This window comes from Trachemys scripta, chromosome 2 (genome assembly GCF_013100865.1).
Source record: "Trachemys scripta elegans isolate TJP31775 chromosome 2, CAS_Tse_1.0, whole genome shotgun sequence".
Taxonomy (NCBI): Eukaryota; Metazoa; Chordata; order Testudines; family Emydidae; genus Trachemys; species Trachemys scripta.
In genome coordinates, this window is record NC_048299.1 from 83,790,727 (window position 1) to 83,813,059 (window position 22,333).

A 22,333-nucleotide genomic window follows, 5' to 3' on the forward strand; every position below is an offset into this window, starting at 1 on the left:
TATTAACACACAGTCAAATCACCATGTTGGTTTTTTTTTTTTTTTTTTTTTTTTTTTTTTGGGGCAAGGTGATAGTTGGAAGAGATAAATGCGCATCCAAAATCAGGATAAGATCTCATGTATCATATGCAGAGCTAGTGCTTCTGGAACAAATTAAAGACTTTTAGTTATTCTTTTTATTGTCCCAAATTCTCAAAGAAGCTTAAGGCCCTCTTGTTCTAGGTGTTGTATAAATAACTGAAACACCAAATAAAAAAGTCACCACAAGGTAGAGCAGTTTGAAGTTGTCTCACCAATTTAACATTACTTAGACACACTTTTTTTGTATGTATTATTTAAAGGCGGCCAGCAAAGGAAACAAAATTGGAGGCCTGAGGAGGTTTTCTTAAAGAAAAAGTTAAAAAAACCAAAAACGAACGCAGGGGTTGTGTGTCACTTTTAACACTGGAATTTCATTCTTTATATAGGCAGTAAGATGGAAAAAAATCACTAGAGAACAATGAAATGTGACATCAAAAGATCAAAAACTGAAAGTTAATCTACTGGGAAAAGAAGATTATCAGGGTTTAAATTTTCTTTTTACAAATACCTTAACTGCAATGACTAATTAACATTTTGGATAAAGAAAGCTTTTGTTAAAAAAGCAGCAGCATTGCTCCTTAAATTAAGAGGGTAGAGTTGGCAATTAACATCCCTAACACTCCCTAGCAAAACCAGAACAGATGATGTTTGATATCCCTGATATTTCTAAAGTAAAACACAAGCAGAAAAAAGCCTCCTGCATTCCAGCCTCTCTTGATAAAGAAATGAGCCGTAAGCCCAATTTAAAAAAAAAAAATCTTGTGGAAATCACTTTTCAGAACATCTTCTATATTCCTATACATTTCACATTATCTGAGTCATGCAAGCTTTAGCTTTATTTTAAAATACAGCAGGAATGCATACGCAGTACGCTCAAACCACAGTCATTTGAATGCAGGTTTAAGGCAACCATGCAAATGGACTCATACAAACCAAACTAGCACTTCTTATCAAACCCATGTTTACAGTAGGAGACACCTATAAAGAAAAGCATAATTATTTTTATTTAAAAAAATGTATTAACATACCAAAAGTTAGCCAAAAAGCTTTTCCATACTGTACTAACCCTGTAGGTCTTAGTAGTTGCCAAAGGATCACTGTACAGAGAAGAGGACTGTGATGGGGGGGAAAAAACAACAATTTTGGCTGCAGTACAAAGAAAGGTTTAAATCCATTGTTTTAGATTTGCAATGAAGCTCTTGAAACTTAATGAAACAGGTAAAACTTAGATCTAGTACAATAACATTTTAAATAAACCACACATCTTGACGTACAGAAGTCTATAATATGATAATTGAAAAGAGTTACTATTTCTATGGTAAAAAAGTGGCAAGAAAAAAAAGCAGCAAGAAAAAAAAGCATGAAACAGAGGACTGAATGGCTCGGTCATGCAATTTCTCCCCTTGGTATGAATATAAATCTGACCAAAGTCTATAATAGACAGAAATTATCCTCTGATGGTAGACCAGAAGTTTATTATTTACATTATGATAGCATTTACAGTCCCCTATCATTGATCTGGGCCCTATCATACTATGCTCTCTACAGGGCATGTGTAAAAAGTTCCTGGTTTCAGAGTTCTGCTACTAAAGAAAAGACAGCTATCTGTATAGTAGCTGTTTGAGATGTGGGTGCAGACACTTATTCCACTCAGGTGTGTGCACGCCCCATACACAGAAGCTGAAGAACTTTGCCTAGCAGTACCCGTAGCCTCTCTCCTGGTTATTTAAAGGGCAGTGTCACCCTGATCCTCCCAGTTCCTTCGCACCGAGCATCAAGAGATGGGACTCTTATACAGAAAGCACTATGGGTGAGTTATGGAATACACATCTCATCCATATCTCAAAGAACAGTAGTTATCGTCCAGGTAGGTAACCATCTTTTCATCTTTGATTGGTTCAGTCGTAGTATTCCACTCAGGTGATTCACAAGCTATATCAATGGGAAGTGGTCTCAAAATCTATTTAAAGAACAACTGCAGAACTGCCTTCCCAAAGTTTGCATCTGATGTAAATGGAACCATAATAGCATAGCATTTGGTAAAAGTACATACACAGGAGACTAGGTGCAGATGTCCAATATCAAAACATCATTGATAAATATTATTGATGTCGCTTGAGCCCTAGTTGAATAAGCCCATAGTCTTTGTGAAGCCTGAACTACTCCATATGCTGTCATAATACAGGAAGTTATCTGGAAATAGTCTGTGTGGAGACCACATGATCCTTCATCCTGTCTGCATAGGAGACAGAAAGAAGTTGAACAAAAAAATGGTTTAGTCCTCTCCAAATAAAAAGACACATCGTCTCATAGCCAACAAATGAAGGTACTGCTCTTCTGCACTTGAATGTGGCGGCTTAGGAAAGAATACCGGTTATTTGTGAAACTACTTTATACAAAAATTTAGTATGCAGCCCTGGGACTACTGAGTCTTTGAAAAACTGAGTAAATGGGTGGCTCTGCCATTAAAGCCTGCAGCTTACTTACTCTTCCTGCAGAGGTGAAAACATGACAGGCGCAGGAAAGAGGGAGAACAAGTGCCAAGGGCTCAAACAGAGAACCCATAAGGGCAGCCAGCACAATATTAAGGTCCCACAAAGGAACTGCTTCTTTCACCAGTGTGAAAAAACCAAATGATTTCTTAGACACCTTACCACTACAGAGTTTGAAAAAATTGACTTCCTTTGGATCGGAGTATGGAATGTCGAGATCGCTGCTAAGTGGATCCTCAATGAACTGAGACACATACCGGAAGACCGAAGGTGTAATAGATACTCCGAAATGCCCTGAATGCGGGCTAGCATCAGTTGATTCCCCTCGGCCAATGACCAAACCAAAAACCGTTTCCACTTGGCCAAATAGGTAGCTCTAATGAAGGGTCTTCTACTATTGAGTAGCACTTGTTTAACAGCTTCCAAACAGCATTGTTCCTCTTCATCTAGCCATGCCATGAGCTGCAGATTACTTAATGCTGGAAAATCAAACTTGACCATGGTGCAGAGTTAGTAGGTTGGGATAAAGAGAAAGATATGGGATGTCAAACAGATAGACTGAGGAGGTCGGATAAACAACTTTGTCTTGGCCAACTTCATGCAATAAGAATTAGTTTGGAATGATCCAGCTTCAGTTTGAGAATACGCTGAGAAACAAGTGGGATTGGGGAAAAGGAATACATCAGTGCTAGTCCCCAATTCAGGTGGAAGGCATCAGTTAAGGAGCCTGGTCTGAGACCCACTTGAAAGCAAAATTGAAAGCACTTCTTGTTATCTCATTACAAACAGGTCAATAGCCAAGATGCCCTATTCTGCGAAGATGGACCTCAGCAAACTGATCTTCAGAGACTGTTCACGATTCTTGGAGAAATTCCTGCTGATGTGATCAGCCAAATGATTCTGGACCTCTGGTAAATGAGATTCCAAGTCTTCGCCTCCATATTTAAGCATCTCAGGATGAATACCATCCAAATAAGGTGACTTCTTGTTTTTCCATCTTCTGCAATGCTTTTTTTACTTCTTCGATTTTTACCTCAGATACATCTATATCTAGGTCTCATGATTTATCATTGTTAAATTCCAGTCTTGTAATTGGTTCTGATTGGTTTAGCACGTCTTTGAGGTGTTCCACCCATCTAATTTGTTGTTCCTTCAGTGTTTTCAACATTTCTCCTTGTTTCCCTTTCACTGGGACACTTCTGAATTTTGATCCATATCCTATTAACTGTTTCAGGATCAAATATCAATCAAAAGGTAAGTACTCAATCATCTATTGAACCTCAGAAGCTATACCAGAGTTCTGCAACCATGATGCCCTTCTCGTTGTTACAGTAGAGGCCATAACTCTAGAGGAAGCATCTGTCATGTCCAAAGCTGACTGTAGTGATGTCTTCACCACTAAATGGCCTTCCACAATGGAAACCTTAAAACTCTTCTCTGGAGGATTCTGGCAACTGATCTGTAAATTTTGCTATCACTTTCCAATTATAAATTATATAATTTTATAATTCGATAAAAGTGCTTGCTGATTGGCAACACACATTTCTAAGGATGAAGTAGAATAAATTTTCCTCCCTGAATAGTCCCGTCTTTTACAGCCCTTGTCCTTTGGTGTTGACTTGCATCTCTCCACCTTAACCTCTCATTATCTGCCCTTACCATAAGAAAGTTAGGTGCTGGATTTGAACAGAAACACTCAATCATTCACAGGCATGCAGTACATTTTACTGTGGGTGGTAACATCTCTGGGGTGTTCCATAGAGACTTAGCAGATTCCAGGATCAGTTCATTTATTGGGAGAGCCACTCTCCCAAGCTGAGGACTGGAGAATATCCAACAATCTATGGGTGTTTTCCTGAACAAACGCAGCCTGATTACCCAAGCCTGAAGCAAGCTGAACCAATGGACTCTCCTGTGGTGCTTGTAACAACGGCTTAGGCTAACCCAGTTTAGCAGGAGCAACCCCCTTCTGTGGCTGCAGCACTGGAAGTTCAGCAGGAGAGGCTACCAGCAGAATAAGTGACTTCATTTTGGATTAAGCCAAGGATCAGGACCTTACTAACCATGGAACTTCCCAGAGGCTCAGAGGAAGCCACTCTGGGTAGGGGTATGGTGTGGGTGGTCACAAACCTCCTCCCTGCTATGAAAGCAGTGCCAATCTCAGTACTGATAGTGATGCTCAATGACCAGCAAGAGCAGTATCAAGAAGGTGAGGGAGTGGATGAAGAGGTCTCTGAGCCCAACCCTGAAGAACTTTCCAAGTAGTCCAGAGATATTGGAGGAGCCACACCCTGGAAGGGCCTGTAAATGTCCAGACTCATCCAAAGTTTGGAATGTAGGATGCATCGTTACCAATAAAGATAAAGCAGTTGAAGCTTTAAGGAATGATAGAGGCCTCACACTTGGTACAGGAGCAGACATCAGTACTGAAGTTCAAGCTGGCACCAGTCCCACAGATGCAGTGTGTGCTGGAGTCATCATCAGCAACAAAGACAGTACCCTGTGCTGACAAGCCCCTGGGTATCAAAAAGGCAGGCAACCTCAACACTACATCCTGAATTGGAGGAGTCGCAGAAGACGGTGTTGACAATAACAAGTCTGCAACCAGATGGGGATGACAACACCAAAAAGCCATCACAGCTTAACATTCCTGAATTAGTGGAGAGTCAGGAACAGACAGGCTAATCAAGTCCAATGCTGCCTGATACACCACAGGAGTTGAAAGAGTCAGTGCAGACACTGACACCATCAGTACTGGACTCAATGGATGCCCCACGGATGATATCAGAGTCAATGGTATGGAGTCCACTTGCTTTCGTCTCAATATCGGAGAGCAGCCCTGCTCTCTCACATACCGGATAAATCATGGTGCCAATCTGCAATCCTCTTAGAAGGGGAGGAATCTCTCTTAGCTTTGGAACAGCCCCAGTCTGTTTTATGAGACTGTTCTTTAGAAATACCTGAGGGAGAAGAACAGTGTCTCTTCCTCCTGGGAGAGGAATCCAAATGTGGCCAAACAGCCCATGTCAGCTCTGATGCCCTTGGGCATGGGAGCTGACATTGTGGAGGTCCCCAATTTTGAAAGCAGGCCTCATGGCCTGCTCCAGAAGGTACTACTTCAAGCAAAAGTCTCTGGCCATATGCTTTCTCTCGAACTCACAGATGGAACAACTTTCTTTGATGTGCCCTTCCTCAAGGCCCAACTAATAGAGTATTGGGGTCACTACTCGGGACAGTTACTCCACATTACAGGCAGTGTTTAATCCCTGGAGAGGGCATCTATTAATAAACTAAAACTAACAGTACTACTAAACCAAATACAAGTAACTATATATGGGGGGGGGGAATCACATACAGCCCTGTGAAACAAAGCGTGAGGTAAAAAACACATTGAGCACTCTGATTTAAGCTGGAAGCAGGGCCGGATTAACTCTCCTGTGGGCCTGGGGCTATTAGATTTTGTGGGGCCACTGTATACAAGTCTTTTTCCTAATTTAAAACTGAATGATCGCAATTACAGCATCGAGGCTATTAACACTATACTAAACTTGCCTTTTAATTAAAAAAGCCATTCTGTGGTAACATTTCAGTCTTAAAACATGTAGAATGTCGTTAATTCAAAATAGCCTACTTCTTACCTTAGAACAGCTGTTATATTAGTTTCTTAATATGAGGGAGTTTGGGTGCAGGAGAGCGCTCCAGGCTGGGGCAGAGTGTTGGGGTGCAGGAGAGGGTGAGGGGTGTGGGGTCTGGGAGGGAGTTTGGTGCAGGAGGGGATTCTCACCTGGGGCAGTGGGTTGCAGTGCAGGAGGGGGTGCAAGGTGCAAGCTCCAGCTGGGAAGCGCTTACCACAGGCAGCTCCTGGCTGGCAGCGCAGCAGGGCTCAGGCAGGCTGCCTGCTTGCATGACATGACCCCACGCTGGTCCCGAAGCAGCCGGCTGCTGGCATGTCTCTGCGCACCCCTGGGGGGGAAGGGGACAGCATGTCTCCGTGCACTGTTCACAAGTGCCACCCCGGCGGCTCCCATTGGCCGAGCTGCAGGGATGGTGCTGACGGTGGGGGCAGCACAAGGAGCTGCCCCTCCCCCCCAAGGGGCTGCAGAGATGTGCCAGCAGCCAGCCGCTTTTGGGAGCGGTGTGGGGCCACGGCATACAGGCAGCCTGCCTGACCCCTGCTGCGCCACTGGACTTTTAGCGGCCCGGAGTTTGTGATCGACTGGCAGCAGCTCCAGGATCAACCCGTCGATTGCGATCGATGGGTTGGTGACCACCGAATTGTATATGACTATGGATTTATTTTTGCCTTAGCCAGAAGCCCTGGGCTGCAGCCCCTAAAGCTCCTGTGTTAATCTGGCCCTGTCCGGAGGCAGTAAGAAGGAACTGAGAGGGGTCAGTGTGGTGCTGCCCTCAAATAGCTAAGGGGCCAGAGGGCACAAGTTTCACCCCTACGGGTATTAGTAGGCAAAGTTCTCTGGCTTTGGTGCGCACATACCTGAGTGGAATACACGTCGGTAACCACTCAAAGCAGCACAAGAAGTGTCACATCTTGGGAAAGTCTGTTGGGCTAGTTACAAACTTGAGTATTAATGTTTTTCCAAGATAAGGAAAGATGAGCAGAAAAGTTTTATTTTTAATACCAATTTATATTTATGAAGCTGTAAAGAGGTTGGATCAAGTAAAATAGACTAATCATAAGGGCTTATGATAAATAATAGAAAGGTTATTTAATTTAGGCACATTTCACAAACCAAAATAATTACGTTACAGAAAATGGTAAAAAATTGAACTTTTTGCCTCTCTTATTATTCTGAATGATTTCCCTAGTTTGCCTGGGCAATTCAGTAAAGCTGGCCTTGAAAAGCAAATAAGTAAACTTAAAACTCAATTTAAAATCAAATATGTAGTAATAATTCATGACCTAAACTACTTAAAATTTATCTTAAAACTTGCAGGAAACAAAACTGCTTCTATGTTATTCATCAAGCTCTACAGTGACAGAGAACAGTCCCTCATAAATTAATCTGAGCAGCAATGTTGAAAACTAAGCAAGCATTTCAAGTTATGCTAATATTAGTTTTAATACTCCAGAATCTTAAGAGGAAAAAAGCATGCATCATAATTAAGCAGAAACCAAAGTACAGACAGACCCGAGTATGGTAGGAAGAGATTGGTTTGCTATGTCTAAGGCTGCTATAATTTCTTTGGTCATGGTAAAATCCACTCTGTAAAAAATAAAAAATTGTACATAAAGTTATTGTGAACAAGAATTAAACCACAATGATGCCCAGACATTCCCAAACTTGTAAACAGACATTAAAAGTTCTCTCTCATTTTTTTAGGGCTAGGGCTCAAAATTGGTGCAATTTTCTGAAGGAAAAATGGCACACGGTTTTTTTTTTTTTTTTAAGAGTACTCTTTAAAAAATTATGGAAAATGCTGACATTTAAAAAATGCCTCATCCAGCCAGGAGAAGAAAATATGGGTTTGTTTTTTGCCCCACGCAAAACCAAGGAATGTCCCTGAAAAACCTGACAAGTGAATAATTATTACTTCAAAATCTTGACAACGTCAAATAATAAATCAGAACACATTTATGCTTATTTGTTTAATCTGTTTCCATTAGATAATTTGTTGAATCAGAATTTGAAAGAGAATTCATAAGTATGTAATAGTCTGTATCTTCACTACATCTTCAAAACACTAGTGAAAGTATTTAATAAACCAGACACCAATCTGGCAAACACATAAGCAAATGCTTAACTTTACAACTGTGAATAGTCCCACTGACGCTCACTAGTGGAGTTAAATGTGCTAAGTGTGTGAAGGATCGGGGCCTACCTTTCTTACACCACTGTTCTCAGAGAAAAACATATTGAAAGCTTATTGATTACATTTCTGATTATCTACATTGTGGAACTTAGCCCCCTACTTTCTTAACTATAAAAGTGTGTGTGTTTAAAGTGATCAAAAAGCACTGATCTATATTTTCATTGGAATCAGTGCAACTCAATGGGGAATAAAGAACAATATATGCACATCCCTTTGCCAAATTGGCTATATCTGTGTGCATGCACACACAAAGAGACAGCATGCAAGAGCACATGTATTGGGACGTAGCAAACTGTGGATCTTTGGAAAGAGTGGCATTTTGAAAAATGTTGCAGAAACTATACATTGCTGTGAAAATAAGAAAATATTTCAGTCGTGAGAGAAAAATATGGATTCAAGGTGGGATTTTTCAAAGGTGGCCTAACTGGCCTAACTCTGTGCCCATTTAATCAATGACTCATTTATCAGGGCTGGGACCTTTCGAAAATACCATCCTAAATATACGTATTTTTTAATTAAAGATTTCCTGTGAATATCTTATTTTTTAAATTGTATACTTGGACATTCTACAGCCGCTTTCTGGAGATCACAATAATCCCAACATCTTTTTCAAAAAAGGCACTGATATGGTGTCAAATGTTAATGGCAAACCTTACCTGCACAACAGAATTTAAGCTAAAGACACTCCCCGACTTCCGGAACAGAACACTTGCGTAACACCTTGTGTAACTCGAATTTTGCGTAAGTTGGAAACGTATCTCTGACCATTACGTAAAAAAAAAAAAAAAAAAAAACCACCCACTCCTATTTCTAGCTTACAGAACTTTTTCTGTAAGCTAGGATTTGTGTACATCGGGTTTACGTAACTCGGGGAGCAGCTGTACTCACTACTGATAGATCTACAGGGGGGTAGATATGAAGTAGGTTCCTCTGTCCCCAAAGAGCAAATGAAATGAAATCAAATGAAAAAGCTGAAAATAAATTTTCATCCACAAGTATTACTATTGTAAATATTTCCAAAAGCTTAGCAAAGACCTCTTTGTATAGGATTTAAATTCTGCTCTGAGTAGTACACACAATTCTGCTGACATAATTGGAGTTGCAATCAATTCAGATTTGGTATGGGCCAAATTCCGTCACATAGGTCACCTAGATTTCTTTTACTATAACAAAGATATGCATAGCCCCAGTATAGTAAACATATATAGAATTTACTTGTAGAAGACCCTCTGTACTTATTTGGTATATTCATAACAAATATTGCATGAGAACACTAACCAAGAGTTCTTTATGGGAACTAGAAGACTTCTTTATTCCATGAGAGTCATTGTAAGCAGGATTCTATAAATAAAAATTTAGAAAGTAAACACTAACCAACAACAGCATCTTCAACACCAGACCATAATAAAAGACGGAACATGCAATTCTTAACAAAACGCTTACTATTCTAGAGGAGCATGGCCATAGGAAATACTGACCTACCTACTGAGAGGAATGGGGATTGGGCCAAAATACCAGATGCAGGTTGCTCATATCACTAAACCCAAAAGAAGGGTCAGATGAGTGTGACTGCAACTTTACCTGTCTTGAGTTATCCAGTAAAGACAACCAGTGTTCAATGTTCACAGTACACCTCTACCCAGATATAATGCTGTCCTCGGGAGTCAAAAAATCTTATTGCATTATAGGTGAAACCGCGTTACATCGAACTTGCTTTGATCTGCCGGAGTGCACAGCCCCGCCCCGGAGCACTGCTTTATCGCGTTATATCCAAATTCGTGTTATATCAGGTCGCATTATATCGGGGTAGAGGTGTAGTTCTCAAAAAGGTAAAATGTGCAAAATTGAAAAAATAAGCTTAAAACATAAAAGTATATTAAGAGTTTATTCCTTTCACCTACTTAATCTATTTCATAGTTTATTCAAAGTTTATGGGTGTTAATTTAGTTTCTGGTTTGTTTACAGGTTCATGTTAGTAACAAAAATGTTTGATTCCTGTCTTTGCTTAAAAGGGATCTACACAAACTCAGTTCAACATACTTCCGAGCAGGAATGGTAAATGAGATCATTTTTTAAATTAAGGGATCAGAGACCCTGATCCCTGTGTTTGAGAATTTAAGATTTTTTGGGCTTGTTGTATCTAGTCCTTATGATTTTGTGACCCAAATGTAACAGATACTCTTTTCTTTCTGCATTTACAGAGAGTCTGAATCAAGAGGCATGAATTACTTACAGCCCAAGTCTCAGTAGCAGCAGATCAACTAGTCTTGGCCCCAAATCCTTGCTGCACAATGGCAAGTCCTGACAGGCAGGGCTCTGTGGTGTGTGAACTTCCTCTGTAGTATTTGCCTCAGGATTATTTGCCCCGAACTGAGGTATGAAGTGCCTTCCTGTCATCAGAACACCTCTCCTTCTGTGTATACTCTATGTGCATTTTTTTTTTTAAAAACAGATTTCCTACCATTCCAAATACCACTTCTGTCCCACTGATATAAGCAACTTTGCGAGTCCTAGTGTATATGAGCCGACAGATCACCCCACTATTTTAGGACCATGCAGCAGCCAGTATGGGCGAAGGGTTCTGCCTAGGTGGAACAAGTTGCAAGATCAGGACATTAGCAGCTATCATAAAATAGTATATTTTCATGCACAATAATAGTATATTAGTTTTTGAAAATGTATGTTTCCTCAGTCTAATTTGTATGCCAAGTTAAATGGAAGTAATATTTTTTAAATGGCAGAGATAAGTAGAAAAGACTTTAAAGGACCCCCATATGCCAATACCATGCTCTTCAGAACAGTAATTGTAATGCTATTATAATATTACCTTAAAATAGAAAGTAATTTAACAATGAATGACACATACAGATGGTTATTTAGATTTAAAATTGTATATTCTATAACTTCATTTTTTGTCAAAAGTAGTTATACATGCACCCTTCCAAAATAGTTACATTTGTAATCATATCCTAACTGAGAACACAGTAGGCAAGATCAATTTAGTGATAATTTTTTAAGAGCTCACAATCATTCAAAATTAATGTGATCAGGTCTTTTAAAAGTAGCCGTTATTCATATAGAGACATGCAAATTATCTACGTACTGAGAGTGAACGTCTTGTAGATCTATCCTTCACCCCATCACACTAAAAAGGTATGGAAAACCAATGGTGAAGAAAGAAGAATTTCAGAATGCCAAGACAACAGGAAATCAGGACAGAAAGAAATAAAAATCTAAAATGGTTATATCAATAAAGCAGTAGTCAAAAATTAAGAGGATTAAGAGAATCACAGATTTACTGAGTACAACAGTCAAAATTCACACTAAGGAATATTATGCATCACAAACTGGCATTTTTGAGGGAAAATAGATTTTTTAAAAATCAGAATGGCTATTTCTTAGCACATTGCTAAAAATCTGCAAATTTCTGAAAAGTAGGGCTGTCGATTAAACGCAGTTAACGCACGCCATTAACAAAAAAATTAACTGCGATTAAAAAAATTAATTGTGATTAATCGCACCGTTAAACAATAGAATAGCAATTGAAATTATTAAATATTTTTGGATGTTTTTCTACATTTTCAAATACATTTATTTCTATTACAACACAAAATACAAAGTGTACAGTGCTCACTTTATATTTTTTATTACAAATATTTGCACTGTAAAAATGATAGTATTTTTCAGTTCACCTCATACAAGTACTGTAGAGCAATCTCTGTCGTGAAAGTGTAACTTACAAATGTAGATTTTGTTTGTTTGTTACATAACTGCATTCAAAAACAAAACAATGCAAAACTTTAAAGCCTACAAGTCCACTCAGTCCTACTTCATATGAAGGGACATACGAATCTTTAGCGCATCTAGCATGTAAGTATCTTGCGATGCTGGCTACAACAGTGCCATGCAAACACCTGTTCTCACTTTCAGGTGACATTTTAAACAAGATGTGGGCAGTATTATCTCTTGCAAATTTTAGGCAAACTTGCTTGTCTGAGCAATTGGCTGAAGTAGATTTGTTAGTTCTTAAGTTTTACATTGTTTTATTTTTGAATGCAGTTATTTTTTGTACATAATTCTACATTTTTAAGTACAACTTTCATGATAAAGAGATTGCACTACAGCACTTGTATTAGGTGAATTGAAATATACTATCATTTTTACAGTGCAAATATTAGTAATTAAAAATATAAAGTGAGCACTGTACACTTTGTATTCTGTGTTGTAACTGAAATTAATATATTTGAAAAAGTAGAAAACATCCACAAATATTTAAATACATGGTATTCCATTATCATTTAACAGTGCGATTAATCGCACGATTAATTTTTTTAATCGCTTTACAGCCCTACTGAATAGTGAGATGATTTGTGACAACAGTCAGCTAGCCTTACATGACCAGTGTTCATACTGCTTGAATATCAGAACTTCAAATATTTACACAAATTCTGTTAAAACAGCTGTATGAGAATGCGGAAACACTCTGGAAAATGACTCCATAATAATACTATTGTAGTTGTAGGGTTCCGTGCTTACCGTCTCGCAATACCAGACATCAAATTTGCTCAACTTACAGATAAAAAAATATTTTTTTAAGTGTTAGTCTTAGGATGTAAAAGTAAATCTGTGTTCTTTCTGGGTTATAAATTTTTCAAGATTCCACAACTGTAACTTAGTTAACCAATCTGTTGGTGATGCATAAGCCACAAAAGCATCCAGGTCCCTCTTCTATGGATGTTGGCTTTGCAATGCTGTCAGAAATAAAAATTTATTCTTGCTAGTGAAGCAAGCAGATACAGATTTTTAGTACTCATAGGAAGCAGAATTGTTGAGAATGCTGGTGTTATTTAAGTGTCACTTTTCTGACTGTACCAGGAATTTAAAAAATGGAAATTGGTTTCAGAACCGTTCTATACACCAGTAGTTCCCAAACTTGTTCCTGGCAGGGCTGGCCGGCTTGTGTACCTGCCATGTCCGCAGGTTCTGCTGATCGCGGCTCCCAGTGGCCGCGGTTCGCTACTCCAGGCCAATGGGAGCTGCTGGAAGCTATACACTATTAATGCTACAACTGAAGCCAAAACTTGCATGTTTTTTTTCCATTAAGACGCTTAAACTGCTAAGAGGAGACTTATAAGGATAACCTCTTGGTTGTTAATTTGATTCTCTGAATATGTCTTCCCACCCAGACTTTTTTTTTTTTTTAAGCTGCACCATTTTAACTAAAAAAGTGTTATTTTAAATGCAACACATGGAGACAGATCAGACTGAAGAGTACTGTTGCCATCAAAACCCTATATATGGGATTAAAGTTACGATTTAATCACGGGTATCTTTAGTAAAAAGTCATGGACAGGTCAGGGGCAAGAAACAAAAAGTGACTTTTACCAAAAAATATCCCCAACTAAATCTTAGGTGCTGGGGGGAGTGGGGGGCCAGCCACTGCTGCTCCTGGACCACTGCTCCGCGGCAGCACTCAGGACTAGTGCCGGAGCAGCAGCCGGTGCGGCTGACCCCAGGGCCACCCCAGCCGCTCAGGCAGCCCTTGGGTCAGCCGCACCAGTTGCTGCAGAAGTCCCAGAGGTCCCAGAAAGTCACAGAATCTGTCACCTCTGTGAAAGACTCACAGCCTTAATTATAATTAAAGCTACAATTTAATCACAGGTATTTTCAATAAAAAAAAGTCATAGACAGATCAGATGTAAGAAACAAAAAATCTCTCCCCATGACCAGTCCATGACTTATAAATACTCATGATTGAATCTTTTTTGGGGGGGATGGAGGGGACGTGCAGCACCAGCTGCTGGGAAGGGGAGAGCCCCAGGGGCCTGCTGCCGCTTTGGCAGCTGCCATGGGGGAAGCCTCAGGGGGTCAGCCACTGCTCCGGCTGCCCTGGGACCACTGCCAGGAGCCACCTAGCTGCATCAGGTCCTGTCAGACCCAGGATTGCTGTGCAGGCGGTCCCCAGGTCCAGCCACATCGGCTGTTGCTCAGGCAGTCCCTGGGACCAGCCCATGCAGCTGGCCCCGGGGCTAATGCTGCTCCAGGCGGCCGACTGCAGAACTGCTGCAGTAGCAGCCAGTGTGGCTGTCCCCAGGGCTGCCTGAGCGGCCCAGGGGTCAGCCACACTAATTGCTGCAGAAGTCACAGAGGTCGCAGAAAGTCACAGACTCTGTGACTATCGTGACCTCTGTGATAAACACGGAACCCTAATAATAATTCATTAACAATTCAACAACTTCAGAAAATATTAAAATCTGCATATAAACATTACAGATAAAATTGTCTAAGCTAGAATAATAGTTATCCTTCATTTTCTTATTTCAGCCCAAATCATGGGACTAAGAGTGCAGTATCTACCCCAAAAAGATATGGCTTGAGCAATCTACAAATTGAAGCTTGAAGCAGTCTCCTGCCAAAAGCTCCAGCAGAGAATCTGCATTTAATTTAATGCAGTGGTTTTCAAGCTTTGTCATCTCAACACATTTCTGTTGAGGAACTGGAAGACCACCTCTTCCCACAACAATGTTCCCACATTGGTTTGCTGAGCCAAAACAAAAAACGTAAGCCACAGATTTCTTAGAGCCTTCAAATATATTTTCACTGGAAGAAAGCTGTATTATACAGACAACACACTCCAGTAACTACTGTTCTCCATTAAAATAATGTGTTCTAGCTGAAATAAGTGCTCAGTATTTTATTACTATTTTTGATCAGCAGGCACACAAAATGTTATTACATGAACAAGTCAAAACATGCTCATTTCCAGGTTACACACCGCAAGATCTCTCCTTCTGGAGGCACTTGTTCTGCTGCTATGAGACCCACTGACATCCAAAGATGAACTCTTAGGAATTAAATTGTAGAAGATTATGAATTTCAAATATATAAACAGTAAATAAATTAAAAATAAAAAACTGCTTTTAACGTAGAGATATATATAAATCTGTACTCAATGCATGATGAGCAGCGTAATAAAGCTAATTTTATGCACTAGGAATGACAGTATAATTTAAGAGCGAGTTGTGTGATCACCACTGACAAGTACTATGGATGACCATCTCATGTGCTATTTCTAACCATACTAGTTTGTGCTTTCTTTAATTGTGTTTTATTTCTTAAAAAATGAGAAATAACATGACTGCTTTGAGCAAATTATTTTCTCTTTGGAAAAGATGAAGAAAGGCTAATGTTTATCTATCAAATTAGTTTCTCTAATTTCTGGTGTGGGTAGGTGCATTTATTAATGCTTTTTATCATGGAATACATTCATATACACTTTTCAAAAATACAGCATAAGACGACCTGCATACATATTATATGTGCACGTTTTATTTTATATTAATTTAACATCTAGCATTTCTGTTTTCTCATTAAGTACCTCAATTTCTTTGCCCTACTTATAATCTATAAATACAGATTTACAGCAATTTCATATAAAAGTCCCAGTGACATTTTATACCAAAAGGTAAGTTATACCATATTACAGATATTAATTTTAAAACTTGACCAAACATAAAGGAGACCAACATTCTCGATGGTTTTGAATGTAAAATATGCCATTATTAATCTCATTTAGGGCACAATTTAGCAAAGCACTTAAATAGTGTGGTAGCCCTAGCCCCATGAGTATGTAGACCCAGGCTCTGAGGCTCACTACCTTTGGCTGCCTAGACTACATGAGCACTATCATAATATAAATAATAAACGCAAAGACGACTTGTTATTTTCTGACATTTGGTACCTAGTCTTTAAGGTGCCACCAGACTCCTTGTTTTTGTAGATACAGACTAACACGGCTACCCCTGATACTTGGTACCTAGTCATCTTCTAGCTTCTAACGATAACAACAAGATTTAAGTTTGTATTCCAAAAAGAAGAGTCAGAGACCGTCTGCTTTAGAGAAAAGCATATAGAATATTAACCTCATAAATGAAGTGTTGTTTGCATTAACTGAGGAACCAAGCTTGACTATTCTTAAGCTTGAAAGGGATTAGATTTTTATCGGTACATGTCACTAAACATTGATTTCATTGTACACACAAAAATAGACAAAAATATTACCATCAATATTAATAAAAATGTAATGATAGACAAAGTAAGAAAAATGCTGCTTGGGAACTTATTAGATTTTGATTTAGGGATATTTACTTTGTATATTTTGACATGTGATATTGTATATTTGAGTTTTAATCGTTAGAAACCTTTAGTTTTTAAGCCTCAACATCTACTATCATTAAATAATTATTGTCTGACCCCCCATACTCTGACCCTCTCCCATAATTTCCTGCAACTCTGAAAATTAAAATAAAATACAAAATATGCATAAAATTATGACTTTTAAGCAAGTATGAACACAAATGGATAAAACTAGAAAAACAGTTTAAAAACAGTTCTGTTGAAATTATGAAAAGTAAAAATCAAATTCTGCCAACCCTATTTTGTACAGAATTTATGTAATTACATTTACACATATACATACATATGTCTATTATAAGTAATTGATGGAAAACAGGTATATCAATGTATATTGCAACAATACTTTATCAAATGTTTGACTAAAATCCATTTACTACACAGTTATCACTTTCTCAGTAGTAAACTTCTAGTCATTTTTGAAAAATGTCAACTTTCTCCGACAAGATCTGTTCTTTGTAAACTCACATTGACAATTTCTTATGTTCCAGTTCTGTCCACGAAGTAACTTTAAAAAAGTTTACTGAGATTGAAGTTAACCATTAGTCTGTAATTAGCCATTTCTCTCCCTTAATATTGACATTACAATGTTCCTCTTTCAGTTTTCTAGAACTCTTCTCTCTTATAGAGTGATGAAAACAGAAAAGCTAATAATTAGATAAATAATTTATTTAATATTACAACTGAGGTGAATCATACTTAAGGATCTTCACAGTATTACTGGATATAAGAAAAGTTAAAAAAAATTCTTTAAGATACAAAATGCTCTGATGGAGAATTGATTTTCAGCTCTAAACACTGCCCCTTTCCTGCTTTTGTCTGAATCTGGGGGGAAGTGTCATAAGACTGGGGGGAAAGGATGGTCAAGGAAATGGAAACAGATTGAAGGAAAAGAGCTGTAGATGCTGGTGAACTGCCACACACACACCATCTTTACAAAATTGTTCTTTATGGAGCTGAAGCCAGTAAACAGAATAGCTTGCAAGTCTCTTTTGGGTGGGCTGCTGCTAAAAGTGAATGATGAAGTAACTTAAGAATGCATGTTCTCCACTTCTGCAAGAGTGCAAAAACAGAACATAGGAACACCACACATCTCTCTCTTAAGTGTGAAAGAAAAGCCACCATAGGAAAGAAGGAGAGAAAAATGCAAGGGTAAAGAAGTAGATTTGAGCGGTAAGAAGTGAGTAGAGAACTAGAAGAGAGGGAAGCAACTCTTAGGCTATGGCTACACTGGCGCTTTACAGCGCGGCAACTTTCTCACTCAGGGGTGTGAAAAAACACCCCCCTGAGCACAGCAAGTTACAGCGCTGTAAAGCACCAGTGTAAACAGTGCCCCAAGCTAATCCCCTCGGGGAGGTGGAGTACCTGCAGTGCTGGGAGAGCTCTCTCCCAGCGTTGGCGCACTCGCACTTCAAAGCACTGCTGCGGGAGCGCTCCCGCGGCAGCTCTTTGGAGTTTCGAGTGTAGCCATGCCCTTAGGGTAGAGGAAGAGAAGGTGAAAGGGAAGTGGAAGGGAAACAAAGAATGAATGAGAAAGGAAAAGGAGGAGGAGAAAAAGAAGATAGAAAAGCAGCAAAGAGAAGAGAAGGAAAAGGCGAGGGAACGAGGAGAAACATTTTTAGAACTACTTTTCCTTCAAAAGCACTACCACCTAAACAAAGCATTCTAAGCAATTATCAAGAGCAGCTTCGAATCTGACCTCAGTGCACAGCTGGTGAGTGCTAGCAGCTACAGACACAGCTTGAATTATCTTAATGTACAGATAACATACATGTGCATGACTATGCAAGCTTATAATTCTCAGCACTTGTTTGGGAGAAGAACACGTGACGCTCAAGTACAATGACTTGACCTAAGTTTTAAATACCGTCTATTTAAAGTTGTACTGTACATGTGCTAACACCAGGATGGATAAAAATCAATGATTTAAAAAAATCAGATTTTTTGATTTAAATCAGATTTCTTTGATAAAATGCCTTTTGAGGAAAAAACTTATCTAAATAGTTTTAGATAAGATACATCATAGCTCAAAGATATCTCATCATGGAATAGGGATTATAGATTCTAATTCTATAGTATGAGACAATAAACTCATGTAATGTTTAAGAAAAGTTTTGTAAATAAGTTCCACTAGTTCATGAATTAGGGTAATCCTATGAGGCTCCAGGGGCTTCTGTATATATTATTTAGGTTAATCTTTCTATCTACCCAATGGGGCTCAGTCTAGAAGATACCATCAGAGATCGTTAGTTTTGCAGTTCTCAAACTGTGGATTTGTGTCTCCAGAGATAACAGGCTTATTAACAGCAAAAATGTATATCATTTATGTATGTATTTAAAAACAGAGGTGAGAAATAACAGACCTCAACCCTATTGTCCTTCTGCAAATTTGTGTACACTGAGTCAATCCCTTACATCTCTCTAAAAGTGCAAAGTTGCAAAAAGTTCAAAGAATAGAAGATTGTTGGGGCGGAACAGATCTGGACAAGGAGAAGTCGTCTGGAGATAAATGTGAGAAGGGAGGGACAGGCAGTAGAAAACAAAAGTGAAACTATTTGAGCAGTGTATTCCAGAAGTCTTGAGGTCTTTCTGAGTGTAGCCTTCATTGATCTGAGATCTACCATACCATTCTCTCACTAGAAGGGAAAACCTATAATAGCAGCAGGCCGTAAAAGAGACCCAGTTTGGGAATATTTTAATGAAGTTCCTCTACCTGTGGGTAAGACAGGCATGCATGCAAAATGCAAACAGTGCAACAAAGAAAAACTTGAATGTTTAATTAAAATCAAAAATTCATATGCTTGTTGTGTTAAAATATTGTATGTTTGCTGTTGAAGAAAAAATCCAGAATACATAACCTTGATGTTTTACTTAAATACAACAATTTACATGTCTGTCTGGTGATGTTCTCCTCCTAATACAGCATGGCAAGAAAATCCTCCAAATATTAATGAATAACTTGTTGAAATGGAGATAGTTCACTGCCAAATAACTTCATAAACATCTGCTTTGGTAAATGAAATAACCAAACAAGCATTCATTTTCTGATACAGCGGTAAAACTAATCTGAAAAGTTTTCAGAATAAATCACTTAAAAATGTATAGTGTGTACCTTCTAAAAATGAAATCTACATATACCTTGTGAAGAATATGTATTAAGGTTATAACAACCAAGAAGAATGCACTTTTATGTAGAAATACATTATTAAATCAAGTCTTCCTGACTACTGATTTAAATCAATTTGATCAAATCCACCCTGGCTAACACTAAGTACAGTAACTCCTCACTTAACATTGTAGTTATGTTCCTGAAAAATGTGACTAAGTGAAACAATGTTAAGCGAATCCAATTTCCCCATAAGAATTCATGTAAATGGGGGGGTTAGGTTCCAGGGAAATTTTTTTTGCCAGACAAAAGGCATTATATACATTTTAAACTATTTTTAAACAAGCCATTTAATACTACGCTGGGATGGGGGGGGGGCGAGTAGTGTGCACATGCTGTGTGTTTACAAACATATGGTACATACAGTACAGTACTATAGTTGGGAGGTGCCCCTGCCTTACCCTACACAGGCACAGCCCACTGGCACTGGAGATGAGGCAGGCAAGGAGGCTGAAGGTGCTGTAGGCTAGTAGAAGCATGTTGTGCAGCAGCAGCAGCAGCTTCCCCTACTCTGCAAGCACCAGGGGTGGGAGAGGGGATAAACCCTCAGCCCGCCTACTCCCTCCTTCCCCCAAACCCCCATCCTTGACCTGCCTCTTCTCCCCCCCCACCTCCTCCCCCTTTACTTCCCACACTGAGTCCTCGTTCCTCCCCCCTCCCTTCTAAAGGCCGCAAGCCAGCTGATTGCCACCAGCAGGGGAGGGAGGGGGAGCCTGCATGCAGAGTCCTCGCTCCTCCCCCCAAAACACCGCAAGCCAACTGATTGCCGCGGGCGGGGGGAGGAGGAGTGGGAAGGCACAGATCCACAGGGTCTGCTAGCTGTGGAGAAAGCAGGCAGCCAAACAACCTAAGAGTGGAGCATTGCACAAGTTTAAATGAGCATGTTCCCTAATTGATCAGCAACATAACAACAAAACAATATTAACCAGGATGACTTAAAGTGAGGAGTATCAGAGGGGTAGCCGTGTTAGTCTGAATCTGTAAAAAGCAACAGAGGGTCCTGTGGCACCTTTGAGACTAACAGAAGTACTGGGAGCATAAGCTTTCATGGGTAAGAACCTTGCTTCTTCAGATGCATCTGAAGAAGTGAGGTTCTTACCCACGAAAGCTTATGCTCCCAGTACTTCTGTTAGTCTCAAAGGTGCCACAGGACCCTCTGTTGCTTTTTAAAGTGAGGAGTTACTGTATGTGATTTTTTTTAGTTTGCTTTCAATGGAAGTAAAATTATTCTATGTAATCAATATCTGAACTGCTTATGTTTTGGGGCTTATTTCCAAACTCACACTAAGTTAATTATTTTAAGCTACTAAATTATAGTAAAAACATAAGTGTTGGGGGGAGGGAGGAAATCAAGGTATCTCATAGTACAAACACCATGAGATTTTAAAGATTTATTAAAAAAGATTCCGATAAATTGATACAAGATACAATTAAAATGTTGACGTGAACACACTACCCCATTTATATTGATTAAAACAGATAAGTTGCATGTAGTATCAAAGTTCATACAAACTATGTACTAACCCTATAACTGCCAATACTTCGAGCAGACACCAAGTCATCTGCTCCCTGATAACAAAAATGAAAGCAAAATTAAGTTAAATGTTTGTTTGTTAAAGTAAAGCCTAACAGGGAGAAGGGAGAGTTTATAGATTAGCACAAACCAGATAGGAATGACGACTAGACCGGAGAGAATACCTGGCTCTCTCTGAATCTTCCTGAGAAAGAAGAAATGTAAAAAGTTATTTAATGAAAAAAATATGAACAAAATCAAAGCAAGCAAACAGAAGAGCATGCAGTACTTATTTTCCACACAGATAAGAGTTTGGAAAATCAACTGAAGCAAATGAATCAATTCACGTCAGATGAGCATGGCTTTCATTTCATTTTGACTCTAAAGCAGATGTCTACCACACTATGTTGTTAAGAAAGTGCAGTTGAAGTGATGTATTATTTAATTAAAAGTAAAAAATGGAAAATCTTTTGCTGGTTGGGCAGAAATATGATATATCTAGAATAAATGTAGAAGAATCTCATTAAAGACTAAAAACAAACAAAAGAAACGCAAGAATTACACTCTAGAGAAGTTTGTCAAATCAAGATTGTGAAAGTTGATTCCAAAGTTACTCAAGGATTGGGGAGGGTTTACTATAACCTGGAAATAAGGGAACCTTTATGGGAAAACTGGGAACAAAAAATAAAAGAGGGAAAAAACTATTGTTTTAATTGCCAGAAGCATCTTAAACATAAAAAATGTTTAGTTACAGCAGGGGTTTGCAAACTGGGGGTCAGGACCCCTCAGGGGGACTTCGAGGTTATTACAAGGGGGGGAGGGTCACGAGCTGTCAGCCTCTACCCCAAACCACGCTTTGCCTCCAGCATTTATAATGGTGTTAAATATGTAAAAACAGTGGTTTTAATTTATAAGGGGGGGAGGGTGTCACACTCAGAGGCTTGCTATGTGAAAAGGGTCACCAGTACAAAATTTTGAGAACTACTGAGTTACAGGGAATAAATACACTATGAAATTCTGTTTCAGTTTAAACCATTCAGTATAAAACTTCACATTTGA

At 39.0% G+C, this 22,333-nt stretch overlaps 1 protein-coding gene across 26 annotated transcripts in view; it reads right to left on the reverse strand.

Annotated features, from left to right (window-relative positions):
* Window positions 1-22,333, reverse strand: part of LRRFIP2 (LRR binding FLII interacting protein 2) — a 126,556-nt gene that overhangs the window by 70,952 nt on the left and 33,271 nt on the right. For 9 of the 26 annotated variants that reach the window (XM_034761112.1, XM_034761104.1, XM_034761102.1 and 6 more), the window contains exons 5-12: window positions 21,426-21,479; window positions 21,286-21,330; window positions 15,178-15,246; window positions 11,506-11,547; window positions 9,681-9,743; window positions 7,721-7,795; window positions 1,148-1,195; window positions 1,015-1,059 (exon numbers count right to left, since the gene is read on the reverse strand). The exons of 5 other annotated variants lie outside the window; for them this stretch is intronic. In XM_034761112.1, the coding sequence (XP_034617003.1) occupies window positions 1,015-1,059; window positions 1,148-1,195; window positions 7,721-7,795; window positions 9,681-9,743; window positions 11,506-11,547; window positions 15,178-15,246; window positions 21,286-21,330; window positions 21,426-21,479 (441 nt within the window). The remainder of the gene's footprint in view (window positions 1-1,014; window positions 1,060-1,147; window positions 1,196-7,720; window positions 7,796-9,680; window positions 9,744-11,505; window positions 11,548-15,177; window positions 15,247-21,285; window positions 21,331-21,425; window positions 21,480-22,333) is intronic. 12 more of the 26 variants (XM_034761117.1, XM_034761114.1, XM_034761116.1 and 9 more) reach the window with 7 other exon arrangements.